The sequence below is a fragment of the Pelodiscus sinensis genome, chromosome 21 (assembly GCF_052426305.1).
Source record: "Pelodiscus sinensis isolate ZL-2025 chromosome 21, ASM5242630v1, whole genome shotgun sequence".
Lineage (NCBI taxonomy): Eukaryota > Metazoa > Chordata > Testudines > Trionychidae > Pelodiscus > Pelodiscus sinensis.
This window is the reverse complement of record NC_143072.1, coordinates 26885801-26898187: the sequence shown is the minus strand read 5'-3', so window position 1 is coordinate 26898187 and position 12387 is coordinate 26885801. Positions and strand designations below refer to the sequence as shown.

The following is a 12387-nucleotide window of genomic DNA, read 5'->3' as shown; positions in this document are numbered from 1 at the left end:
TGCTTACATACAGGTTTACACCCAAATAACTGTCCTTCTCCTCACCCAGTGCCCCTTCTCTCACCAGCTGCTGCTGGCCGCGCCTCGGCTGGCGCTCAGATGACATGACACGAGCGGTCGGGGGCTTTTTTATTTCGTAAGTGCTATTAGTTCTTTTTTTAATCTGTGCCACTCGTCAATGGATGCATCGTGACCCTTGCCTGCCCCGTGGGAGCTGCTGTTGATTTCGATGCCTGCTGGAGTAATTCAGTCGGGAAGCAAATATGACGGGGAGCAAGATAAAGCATCACCTACTCTTTGACAATTGATTTTTTTTTTTATGAGCCCAGTTCTAGTCGGCAACTTTCCCCCCACCAGGCACGGCTGGGCATGAACATCAGCACCATGGCGCTTACAGAGACAAGATGTCACGGCAGCTGACTCCCAGAGGGTAGCTACAGGGAGAATGGGCTCGGTACAAGGTGACAAACAAGTCCCCTCTTTCTGCTTTTCCTGTGGAGGGAGAGATTCTCTTAGCCCCTCTGCAGGGAGAATGCCAACTGCAGTAGGACCCTGAGAGACACAGGCCTAAATAACACACAGAATGAGTCACACAAGAATAACCAGGGGACCAAGGGCTCTGCTCCTTGGCCTGTGCCAACCACTGAGGAACAGAGTCTCTCGAGAAGCATCTAGAGGCAGACCAGAGCTGAACACTGTGTGGTAAGGGTACTGAGGAGCCCCAGCGCAGTGCATCATAACTCAGCGTGGTAAGAGTCAGTCTTCAACAGCTCACTGGGCTTCATGAAGATCCCCTCCATCACCTTCCAGTTGTTGTTCTGGTTGGAGTAGGACATGCCATGCACTTCCTTTTGGCCATGGATAGGTCGCCCGTACTGCTCCCCGGTCACAGACAGGAGCACATCAGTAGATGAGTGTCTGAACCGTACTTCGCCATCCCGCACCCAGTAGGTCCCACTACACAGAACAGTCCAGTCATCCAGGTAGTCTCCTTCGCCATCCTCCCCAAACGCGCTAACTTCCTGAAACAGCAGCAGAAGGAAACACCATTAAAACGGGCTCCTGGAAGGCAGAGTGAGCCACACAGAGAAGAGTCAGACGGTGGAATGATCCTGTTCTTGAGAGAGGCGTTCACTGGAAGGAGAAACCTCTAATTCTGAGCACTGGGCAGGCATTTGGGCCCCTTCACCTGAAGCATCCCACCATGTCAGGTTTGGAGGACTCACACAGTGGACACTGGAAAAGGGGGAAGGGACCCTCAAGGACTTGCCTTTCATGACAGTGATTTACAGACAAGTCTCTCCCGCTGCAGTCGAGTGCCCTTCTCCTCCCTCAGGCACACAGGAAGAACAGGGTAGCCAGTGTCAATGTCCCAGGGAAGCTCCATGGCAGCTGTCAAACAGGTCAAGACTTGTCCTGTCCAACCACCCTCAAGCAAGTACAGATCACTCAGTGATCAGAGAAGGGGGCCAAAGCTGGTGCTCTACCACAGAGCTCCCGCAGAGACCCTGCTCAGGCAGCACCAAGGGAATGAGTCAGTGTGATGCCTGCAGCTGTCGACGCACAACTCCAGTGATTACCTGGTTCCCAGAGAGAGGTGATGTGAAATGATGGCTGTGCAGATTTCGCCCAGTGTTGATGTGGGTCAGCCGGATGGACTGCCCACATTTCACAGGCGTCCCCCTCTCACAGACCGTAGATGTCTTTCCCCGAATCCTCCAGTAACTGTTGCTGTCATCCACAGCAGAGACGCCAGTCACCGACTGCTGCCCACTCCCTGTGTGAACAGAAACATTAGTGTGCAGCCATGGGAAGTGGGGGTGGGAGAAACTACTGTGGGCAGGCCAGGGGGGATGGACCTGGGGGTGGGACAGAGGAGGGCTGGGGAGATCCCTGGGGCGGGTCTGGGGAAACCTGGGGGTGGAAGCTGGGGAGAGGGGATCACAGGGGTGGGTGCGTGGGCCCAAGGGAGGGGAAGAAGGGAGGTCCGGAGGGGGAGGGGGGTGAGCCCAGGGGAGCAGAATCCCAGGGGAGGGGGTCCCGTGGGGGAGGCCAGCCCCAGGGAAGAGGATGCCTGGGGGGGCGGGGTCCCAGGCGAAAGGGTGTCCCGGGGCGGCCGGCCCCAGGGAGGGGGGGGCCCAGGGAAGAGGATGCCCGGGGGGGGGCGGGATCCCGGGGGGGGGGGGGGAGGTCCCGGGGGCGGCCCAGGGAGGGGGCCCAGGGAAGAGGATGCCCGGGGGGGCGGGGTCCTGGGGGGGGGGGGCCCAGGGAGGGGGCCCAGGGAAGAGGATGCCCGGGGGGCGGGGGGGGGCCCGGGGGAGGGGGGGCCCAGGGAAGAGGATGCCCGGGGGGGCGGGGTCCCGGGGGCGGCCCAGGGAGGGGCCCAGGGAAGAGGATGCCCGCGGGGGCGGGTCCGGGGGAGGCGGGGTCCCGGGGGAGGGGGGGTCCCGGGGGGGCGGGGCGGTACCGGATCCGTAGCGCACGTCGTGCGAGTGCAGCCGGACGTTGTGCCGGACGTTGAGCAGCTTCACGACGGAGCCGCAGGTGACCGGGCCGGGCTCGGAGCCCGCCCCCGCCCCCGCCGCGCCCAGGCCCAGCACCAGGACTAGGAGCCGGGGCCCCGGCAGCCGCCAGCGCCGCATCCTCGCCACCGGAACCGGAACCCCGCCCGCGCGGCCCCATAGAGCCGCGGAACCCAGCGCCCGGCCGGGACCAGAGGGACCGGAAGTGCCCCCGTGCGCCGGAAGCGAGGCCTGTGGGTGACGCTCTGAGCGCCCGGAGGCCGCAGCTCTTCTGCTCCCACCTATCGCCGCCGCAGCGGAGGCCTCCATTTTCCCATCGGCCCTGAGCGGAGGCGGCCGGAGCCTCGGCGGCCGGCGGGTAAGTGCGGGCGCGGGGCCGGGCCCCATCGCCCTCGGGCGCCCCCTGCGCCCCCCCTTCCCGGCCCCCCGCCCTACTGCGCCCCCCGCCCCCCCACTGCGCCTCCCCCACCCTCCCCCCGGTCTCCCCCCCACTACCCCCCTCCTTCCCGGCCCCCCTCCCTACTGCGCCTCCCCCTCCCCCCGGCCTCCCCCCCCCTGCCCCCCTCGCCTCCCCCCGCCCTACTGCGCCTCCCGTCTCCCCCCGCCCCCCCACTGTGCCCCCCGCCCACCCCTCCTTCCCCCGCCCCCCCACTGCGCCTCCCCCCCGCCCCCCCACTACCCCCCTCCTTCCCGGCCCCCCTCCCTACTGCGCCTCCCCCACCCTCCCCCCGGCCTCCCCCCCGCCCCCCCACTGCGCCCCCTCTTGCCCCGTCTCCCCTCCCCCGCCGGCCCCATCACTCCCCGTCCTGCCCCCCCGACGCCCCCCCCCCCCCCCCCCGCGCCGAGTCAGTCCCGGGGGCCCGAGTCCCCTGGCCCGTCGCGCTGCGCCATCGCCCGCAAGAGCCCCGCCCTGCCGGGACCCCGGGGGGGGAGCCCCGACAGGCCCCCCCGAGCTGCGCGGGTGACTCCGGGTTCCCGGGGCGCGGGCGGGGCTGAAACGCGTTTTCCAAGCGCTGCGCGACCGAGCCTGAGTCAGCGCTGCGGGGCGGGGCGGGGTGACTCGGGGCTGCGCCCCCTCCTCGCGCGGGGGGCACCAGCTCCCGGAGACACCGGCCTCGCTCCGCAGCAGGCTGGGTGGGAGGCACGAGCACGGCCCGTGTAACCGGAGCCGCCGTGTCCGGCTCGTACTGCTCTTCCGACCAGCGCGGAGCCCGGCAGCTCCTGTTTGGCGGCCAGCCCGGTCTGCCGCGAGCCGGCTGGAGCTGGAGCAGGCGGGGGAGGGTAGGCAGCACGCAGCCCCGTGGAGATGGTGCTGGGGGGGAACCAACTTTTACGCCAGCTACCCCCAGCCCCGGCTCCTGCTCTCCCCCTCAGAGGCAGCAAGTGGTGGGGGGCGGGGGCGAGCAGTCCATACTCCAGTCATCTACCTTTGCACTGCGCCCTGCAGGTGTTACAGCTGACCCTTGGAGTTCTATGGACCAATTATATTTGGAAGGTCCCCAGATAATAGCAAGGTGCTGAACGTACGGAGTGTCTCCGTGTACTGGTGCTGGGGTGTTGTAGGTGCAGATAGCTAGCTTTCGAAAGACACAGATACTGCTGATTTTAAAAGTAACTAACATTTGGCGACCCTCAGAACCCACAGTGGTTTAATTAGGCAATAGTCCCAAGGTGGGCCGTGATTTGGAAGGACCCATTGATCATTCAGATGCTAGATGGGTGATAGCTTGTTCTTAAGAAAGGGACCAATCCCCCACATCAGTGTCCTAGAGAAATAAAGAATACGGTATTGCAGCGGGGAACGACCGTTGGCATGAGGATGAGGCAGGTTTTACCAGGTGTGGTCACTGTTCGTAGAGTCTGAACAACACAAATATCCAGGGAGCACTGAGCTTGGTCGCACAAAACTTTGAAGGCCATCAGGATAGTCAGAAATAGGTAGAAGGTGGAGCAGAGCCAGTGGTCCCGTCCAGGGGACACGCAGAGCAGCTGGCTCCACTGTGCATGCTCCATGAGAAAACAGCCCGAAAAGGGGGTGTTTCTGGACTACCTCATACTGCACGTCAGAGTCCCAGTTCGTATTTGGATGATGTATGGCCTACCCTTCTCCAGTGGTGTTCGTTCAGTTGCTGACTCGAGGGGTGAGGCCCCCGAATCTTTGCATGTAAATAAGGTGAAATTAGCCCGTGAGCTCGGTGTTTGGAACAAGATTGATCATACCTGTGCGCAATGAGGATTTACAGAGGCAGTGCTAATAAGGATCTGTAAAACTTAAATAACTAGAAAATAACCTGGCATTGCCCTGGTCTGGCCCAAGGCAGGGTGGGGCTAAGCAGCCAGGCTTCCAGCTTCATCCTGTAGCCAGCCGAGGAGAGAGGGAGCTGTCCCCTCACTCCGGGGTGGGGGGGGAAGCGGAAGCGGAAGGGGGAAGGGCATGCAAGCATCCCACCTGTGCTCCCCCGGCCAGGCGCTAGGGGGAGGGCAGTAGCTTCTGGCTGTGGCTCTTGCTGCCCCCTTGTGGTCATTCCACAGTATAACTCTTCTTTCTGCCAGACGGCTCCCTTTCTATTTAATGAGAAACAGTCGAATTCGAGATGCATCCTATTGTCCTAGCTCAACCAAACCCTGACCTGCCTTTCAGTTAAGTTAAGAGGATGCGGCATACCAAATTTGGTGGTCCTAGCTCTTCCTGTTCATCAGGAGCTCTTGAATAAACAGACTCAAGGACAGACAGAGAGGCGCGTGTTTCTAAAATACATAGTTAGATTACACCTTTCCAGTTCAGGTGTGCTGGTGCCTAAACATCTATTTAAACTACTGACTGAAAACTACAAAGCTGCCTTAGGAGAAGGGCCTTTTATTTTTTGAACTTGATGCGGTGCTTTGAAGCAGGAGGCGCTTAGATGGCGTTTGGCCTGGCATGTCGTGGTTTATGCTGGTTGATTGGCGGCACGACGTTTCTGTTACCACAAAGTCATTCCAACAAAATGTAGCTTTTGTCTCCACAGGCTAGAGCCAGTGCTAGTGGCAGAGTGGTGTTTGGGAGTTCTCTCTCGGGTGCCGTGGCATTGCAATCCGTGGCGTAAGGGGTGGGGTGATGGCAGCAGTGTCATTTTGATGTTGCAATAAAGACAAAGAATTGCAAAATCCAAACCAGAGATGTACACTGATGTCCGTGGAGTACCTGCAGGGCCCCTCGTGCTAGGCACAGGGCACGTACCTGCCGGGCTGTGCTCTCCGCACTGAGCGGCAAAGGTGGGCGTAGCAGGGCTGCGTTCCGGTTTGTAATGTCTTGTTGGCTGTCGGGCGTGGCCCTGCAGTTAGTTGTGCCTGAAGAGTGGTTGTGTCTAAGATGCAGGGCTGGGGGCATGGAGGTGCTTTAGGGTGATGTCTTTCCTGGGCTTTAAAAGCAGAAGGGACCATTGTGAGCATCTAGTCTAAGGTTTCCCAACCTTTTTGTACGTGGGGCCAGCTTTCTGCCTCCTAAATTGTCAGTGTCCCCTCCAGCGTTTCCCACCATGTGGGGAAAGACTTTGGTTCTGTGCACCAGCATGGGGCGATGTTTGCTTCCCCACGTGCATAGTGGTGCCCATGACAAAATTCATGTGGCAGGAGTGGGGCCAAAGGGCTCTGAGTGGAGAGGGAGTAGGCCCGGGGGGTGGGCCCAGGGCAGAGGGTTGCGGTCTGAGGGCTCCAGTTGGGGTTAGGGATGTTAATTACCATTTAAAAAGCTAACCGATTAAATGCTACTTGTTATTGATTAACGCTGGATCAGCCCCCTGCCTGCAGCATGGTGGGCTGGGCCCGCTGCATGGCGGGTGAGCGGGGACCCAGGCCCACCATGCTGTGGGCGGGGGCTTGTTCCAGCTGGGCAGGGCCCATGGTACTGCTCTGGTGAGGTTCATGCTTACCGGGTAACTGGTTAACCCTTCACATCCCTACTGGGGGGTGCAGGCTCTGGATGGGGCTGAGCAAAAGAGAGTTCTCCAAGGCTACCCTGAGGGGAGGGGGGTCTCCCCGCTCTCTCTCCCAGCAGCCGTGCCTGGGCTGATAGTGGGGGAGAGGGGCTTTTCCTACTGCAGCAGCTCCAGGACTGGGGCTGCAAGCTAGGTGCCCCTTCCCTGGCCCCCAGCAGGTTTGAGCTCGAGGTGGCAGGAGGACCACCCTGGCTGGATTCGGGTCCCTTCCCAGGCTAGAAGCTGGGCTGGGTTGGGGCTGGGAGAGGAGTGGCCCTTCCACAGCCGCAGCAAGTTTCCAGGGGGGCTCTGAGTGCCTGCCTGGCGCAAAGTGACACCAAGGAGGTTGCAGGGAGCTTAGAGAGATCGCAGGTGCTGGCTAGAAGTCTGCCCAGCGGGGTCCTGGGGAAACACTGATCTCTAGCCTGGGCTTGCTGGTTAATCTTCTCGACTGCTCGTATTTCCCCCACCTCTGTATCGGGGCAGCAGGCAGCCAGTCTCTGCTGGGAGCTGGTTTTTAAACTGGATCCCCTCGCTTACCAGCTCCGCCTGATACAAAGGCAGCAGTGTGGGGCGGCGGGGGCTCCCCGGGAGTGGGGCCAGAGTGCCCTGGCTGCCAGCCCCCGGGGGCTATAGAATAGTTAAGAATTCATGCGGTCACCCAACTATCCAGTTACCTGCTGTCTAACATCCCTCCCGTGCGCCATCTAGCTCCGTGGTGTCCCGCACGCTAGCCACATGTGGCTGTTTGGCCAGTTCAGTGTGGCTAGTTCGCTATAGAACTGGTTGGACACCAGGGAGCTAGACCATCCCTGGCAGGTGTCAGCCTAACCCGCTCTTCAATATCTCCCGGGATGGACATTCCACAACCCCCCTAGGCAGTTTATCCCAGTGTTTAACCACCTGACAGGCAGGAAGCTTTTCCTAATGTCCAAATTAAACCTCCCTCACTGCAATTTAAATCCAGTGCTTCAGTTGAAGCCTAATCAGAGCAGAGCGGAAGAATGACTCCTTGTGTCTTGCTTACTGTACTCCTATTAATGCATCCCAGAATGTTGTCGGCTGCTTTTTTTTTTTTTTTTTTTTTTTTTTTGCAACTGTCATGCTGCTGACTCGTGTTTAGTTTGTGGGCCATTATGTCCCCTAGATCCGTTTCTGCCGTACTCCTTCCTGGACAGTCACTTCCCATTCTGTGTGTGTGAAACTGATCGTTCCTGCCTACATGGAGCACTTCACATTTGTCCTTATTGAGTTTTATCCTGTTTATCTCAGACCTTTTCTCCAGTTTGTCCAGATCAGCTTGGATTATAACTTCAAAGTACTTGCAACCCCTCCCAGCTTGGTATCATCTGCAAGCTTGATAATCATCCTCTCTATGCCAGTATCTAAACTGTTGATGAAGATATTGAACAGAACTGGTCCCCGCAGAATCCCGCTTGTTCTGCCCTTCCAGCATGACTGTGAGCCATTGATAAATTACTCTCTTGGAATGGTTCTCCAAGCATTTATGCATCCACCTTATAATAGCCCCATCTAGGTTTTATTTCCCTAGTTTATTTATAAGGTGGCCATGCAAGGTTCGATAAAGTGCTTTACTAAAGTCTAAGTATAGCACATCTACCACTTCCCCCTTATCCACAGGCTCATTGTCCTGTCAAAGAGAGCTATCAGGTTGGTTTGACGAGACTTATTCTTTACAAATCCGTGCTGGCTGTGACCTATCACCTTATTATCTTCCAGATGTTTGCAAATGGATTCCTTAGTTACTTGCTCCATTCTCTTTCCTGACACAGAAGTTAAGCTGACTGGTCTGTAGTTTCCTGGGTTGTTCTTATTTCCCTTTTTATAGCTGGGCACTAGATCTGCACTTTTCCAGTCTTCTGGAATCTCTCCCATCTCCAATGACTTTTCACAAATGATAGATAATGGCTCAGATATCTCCTCAAAAGTAATTTTTAACTTATTATTTTCGTATTTTAACTTCTAAACCTTCCTCCTTTTCTCCGGCATTCGCTATGCTAGGAAACCAATCGCCACCAGTCTTCTCGGTGAAAACCAAAACAAAGAAGTCGTCAAGTGTCTCTGCCATTTCCAAGTTTCCTGTTACTGCTTCTCCCTCCTCACTGAGCAGAGGCCTACCCTGTCCTTGGTCTTCCTCTTGCTTCTAAATTATTCAGAGTGTTTTCTTTTCCCCTTTGTCTCAGCTAGAGGGAACTCGTTTTGAGCCGTCACCTTTCTGATTTTGCCCCTGCATATTTGTGTTTCTCTACTACAGGCGAACCCGCACTTACGACCTAATTGGTTCCTGGAGAACCATCGTAACTCGAACCCTTATTGCCCATAGGGGCAATGTTATGAATGGGGATTCCATTCCTGGCCCGCTTTGCCTCCTGGGAGTTGTAGTCTCTTGGAGTCGGGGGGATCTGTTGGGAAGTAGGCAGCCCCATGGCAAAGCGCAAACAGCGCCATGAGCCAGCTGGGGGCTGGACCGGGCAGTAAGTGGCCCCGTGGCTCCCGGGGGCAGGGGTGTCGCAGGTCAGGGTCACCTGCATGTATTTGAGAGAATCTGTCTGTTCAAGAACTTCTGAAGGGTAAGCGCTAGGGCCAAACCATTCGGTGTGCAGCTTCCTTTTGTAACGTAAAGCAACACACGGGTTGGGTTGTGCCTGGCCAGTGGATGTGCCGGAATGGGGCTGCCTTTCATACAACCCTACAGAAAAGGGACAGAATCGCCAGGCAGGAGGAAGGGGCTTGTCGGTGAGCACCCAAGCCTCCTCCTCATCCCCCCCCAGGCGCCCTTTAGGGACAGCGGGGGGGGCTGATGCTTCCCTTCCCCCGACACCTAGGGAACATCGCTGGCTGTTCCCCTTTGTCAAGGAGTATGGGGAAAGTGCCCCGTTTGCTGCAGTCCTCGCTCTGGCTGGGGAGCTTGGGGGCAGTCGGACCTGGACCTGGATCTGCCCCAGCCAAGGGACATGCATCTCTGCCTCGGCTGTGCCTGCTGGACCTGCAGCCGCCATGGAGAGGCGCTTGTCCCCTGGCCCCAAGCTGCTGCGGGGTGAGAGGGCGGGGGTAGGCATTCTTTCCCCCGAAACCTAGGCTGGCGGCCTCTCTGCGGAAGTGCTGTCGGTAATAGAGTGCCTTCTGGCCAAGGGGCGTGTCTTTTGGAGAACGCCGCCTCTGCCCTGTGCGCACCCCAAAGGTTATGCTGTGGCCCCCGTCTCCTGGCCTGCACCCCCCACGCCGCAGCCCCCTTCTGCAGGCTTAAGCGGGGCTGAGCTGCTCCCTTGCTGCTTTGCACGCCCAGAACGAGGCCCTGCAGTGACTCGCTAATCGCAGTGCAGGTTGACCCCCTCTGGCCCGGCAGAGGGATGTGGGCGATTGCTCGGGTACTCGACTGCCTGAGAAGCTTAGGCTTGTTGGGCATTCGAGTCGCTACTCGACTACTCGCCCCCTCCCCATGCTGCCTCTGTTAGAGGTAGCAAGAGGGAAAGGGGGAGCCGGCTTAAAAGTCTGTTCCCCCAGCACCGTCTCTGGGGGTGGCAGGGAGGCAGGTGCAGCAGTCCCGGAGCCGACGTGAGCCATCGACTGCTCAGCTAGCATCCCTAGTCCAGCAGGGCGGGAGTTAGCTGGGTGTCCACTCACGCGGGTGTGGCCAAGTTTCCCGCCATCCCATGAAGTTTGTTTACAGCCCCTAGTCCTGGCTCTGGGTTCTGGGCTATGATTTAGCTCGAATTTACCCCCAGCGTCTTCTGAGAGCCCAGCGAGCTGCGGGAGCGTCGTGATGCTGCTGGGCAGTACTGACCTCCCGTGGTCCGGCAAGTCTGAGGGTGCTGGGCTAGAGAGTCCAACCTGTCCCTGGGCTAACTTTGCGCAAGCATGCGTGCAGGGTCGCAGAGCCGGGCCTGCCCTCCGCGTCCGTGGGCGTTAAGCAGGTAGGACTGCTGGCTCCGTTGCGTTAGTGGCTGGTCTTGGCCAGGTGCTTCCGTGCTGAAAGCAGCAATGGCTAAAGCGAATCAACCAGGCCGAACGCAGATCCTGGCGTCTGTCGCCTCCCCAGAGATGTAACCCCGAGCGTGCGAGGATCGCCGTGAGCGGACCTGGAAGGCGAGGGGCAGCTGCTCTCTGCATGGCTCTGTCCAGCTAAGGACCCCTTGTGGGCTCACGCTGCCTGTGTGCCCTTGTAAGCAGGGTCTGATGCCCCAGGCCCTGCCTTGTGTCTCTTGGACAAGAAAGTGGCGGGGGGGGGTTCCCTGTGCCTGGCTCAAGGTGTGAGGGCTGGGCTTTCCATTGCCAGCTGTCTGACCTCGCCGGGCTGTAAAGTGCGGCTTCACGCCAACAGTAGGACACGACCCGCCCCAGCTGCCTGGGAAGGCTTTTAACAACACAGGGCACTTGCTGAGAGGACGGGCAGAACCCCCTGCACTCAGCGCTCCGGAAGAGCTCACTGATGTCTCGTGGCGGTGTCACAGGCATTAGGAGAACCTCCAGCGCCAGACTCCCACAAGCGGGGAAGCAGGAGTCAGTTCCCCCAGCTCCGGGGGGTGGGGTGCAGCGGGGATCTGGCGGCGCTTCTCTCTTCGAAATGTAGCTGGGGGGGATCTTGCTGCGTTACAGATCAGAAGTGCCGCGAGGAGCACGGGGTGAGCGGGGGATGCACGTTCCATCGCCTGTGCGATTTGGTGGTTAATCTGAGTTTCACGTCCCTAAGTCCTCTCCCTAGCCGTGGCCACGTGGCGGTGTGCTCAGTTACCTGTGGCCCTAGCCGGCTTTGGGCGCCCAGCGTCGTGTGCGCTGCTGTCCAGGGCAGCGAGAGCTCTTTGCAGCAAGGGGGTGTGCAGTAAGGGTCGCTCGCCTCGGGAGTGCCCGCTGATGGCGTGCTGGGCCGGCGGCCTGTCACGGTGTCGGGTCAGATGCAATTGTCTTTTCCTAGGGCCCTCTAGAGGGAGGTAAAGGGTTTACAGGCTCGGTGTAACCAGTGGGGACGGCTGCTCTCACTGTTTCAAGCAGCCCCTGTCAACAGCGGGCCCGGGGGGCACAGGCAGGGGCTGCTTCAGTCGGGCTAGAACAGCCCCTGCCTCTGGTGAGGGGCCACTCTAGCCCAACCATGGTGGGAGAGGGAGGGGTGACACCCCCCCTTAAGTGGTTAACGGGTTCAATGTGAAGTAGACTTTGTTAACTGCTTCACCAGTTACCCCAGTTCTGTAGTATTCAGCACTCCCCACGGCTGGCAGCACGGTGCCACCCAGCCCCACGGCTCCAGCACGGGCCTTGGTCGGCGCATGCCAGGGCAGGTCTGTGGGACGGGGCAGAGTCGGCGTACTTGGCGCCAGTAGCGCTGTGAATACCGCAGCTGGCGTGGATGTGCCTGGGGTCGAGCTACCGCAGCGTCGGCACTGCGGGGCGTTGCCGGGAGAAACTCGGAGGGAGCCGGGTGGGCCCTGCGGAGGAGCATTTGGGCTCCGAATGAAAAGTTCTGAGACGTGGGAACAGGTGGAAGGGCTGGGGGGCTGGGGCAGCGACTGCCGTCTTAGCAGCTCTCCTGCCTGGGTGAGTTGTGGGCTGACGGGCAAGTGTTACGCTCTGGAACCGTCTTTGTGAGCAGGTGCACAGGGAAACTGGTTGGCTGATCCGGCCGGCCGTGTGGGGCGTAAGGATACACTGCTCTGTGAGGCTGCGCTGTTACATCGTTCCTCTAAGGTACTTGGTGCAACAGCTGTCTTGAGAAGCGTCTGCGGCCCTCCTGTCTGGACAGCAGCTCAAGCAGATCTGGGGGCGGGGGGCTCGGTGTGCCTGGTCGCCAGACATGCCCTGCTGGACACGTCTCACGCGTGGGTGACAGACCGACGTGACTCCACCTCGTGGCCAACCTTGGGGCTGTTGCTCCAAGTCTCGTGTAGGTTGTAGAG

The 12387-nt window shown here is 59.3% G+C and overlaps 2 protein-coding genes across 2 annotated transcripts in view; one reads left to right on the top strand and one right to left on the bottom strand.

The window, feature by feature from the left end:
* Positions 1-296: 296 nt before the first annotated feature.
* SDF2 (stromal cell derived factor 2) lies at positions 297-2831 on the bottom strand. The gene is made up of 3 exons (XM_075904509.2): positions 2468-2831; positions 1581-1777; positions 297-1022 (listed from the first exon to the last, which is right to left on the bottom strand). The coding sequence occupies exons 1-3, from the start codon at positions 2829-2831 to the stop codon at positions 735-737; spliced, it is 849 nt and encodes a 282-aa protein (XP_075760624.2). The 3' UTR covers positions 297-734.
* Positions 2742-12387, top strand: part of SUPT6H (SPT6 homolog, histone chaperone and transcription elongation factor) — a 44679-nt gene continuing 35033 nt past the window's right edge. Inside the window, exon 1 of the mRNA XM_075904507.2 lies at positions 2742-2880. The gene's annotated coding sequence lies outside the window, so the exon portion shown is untranslated. The remainder of the gene's footprint in view (positions 2881-12387) is intronic.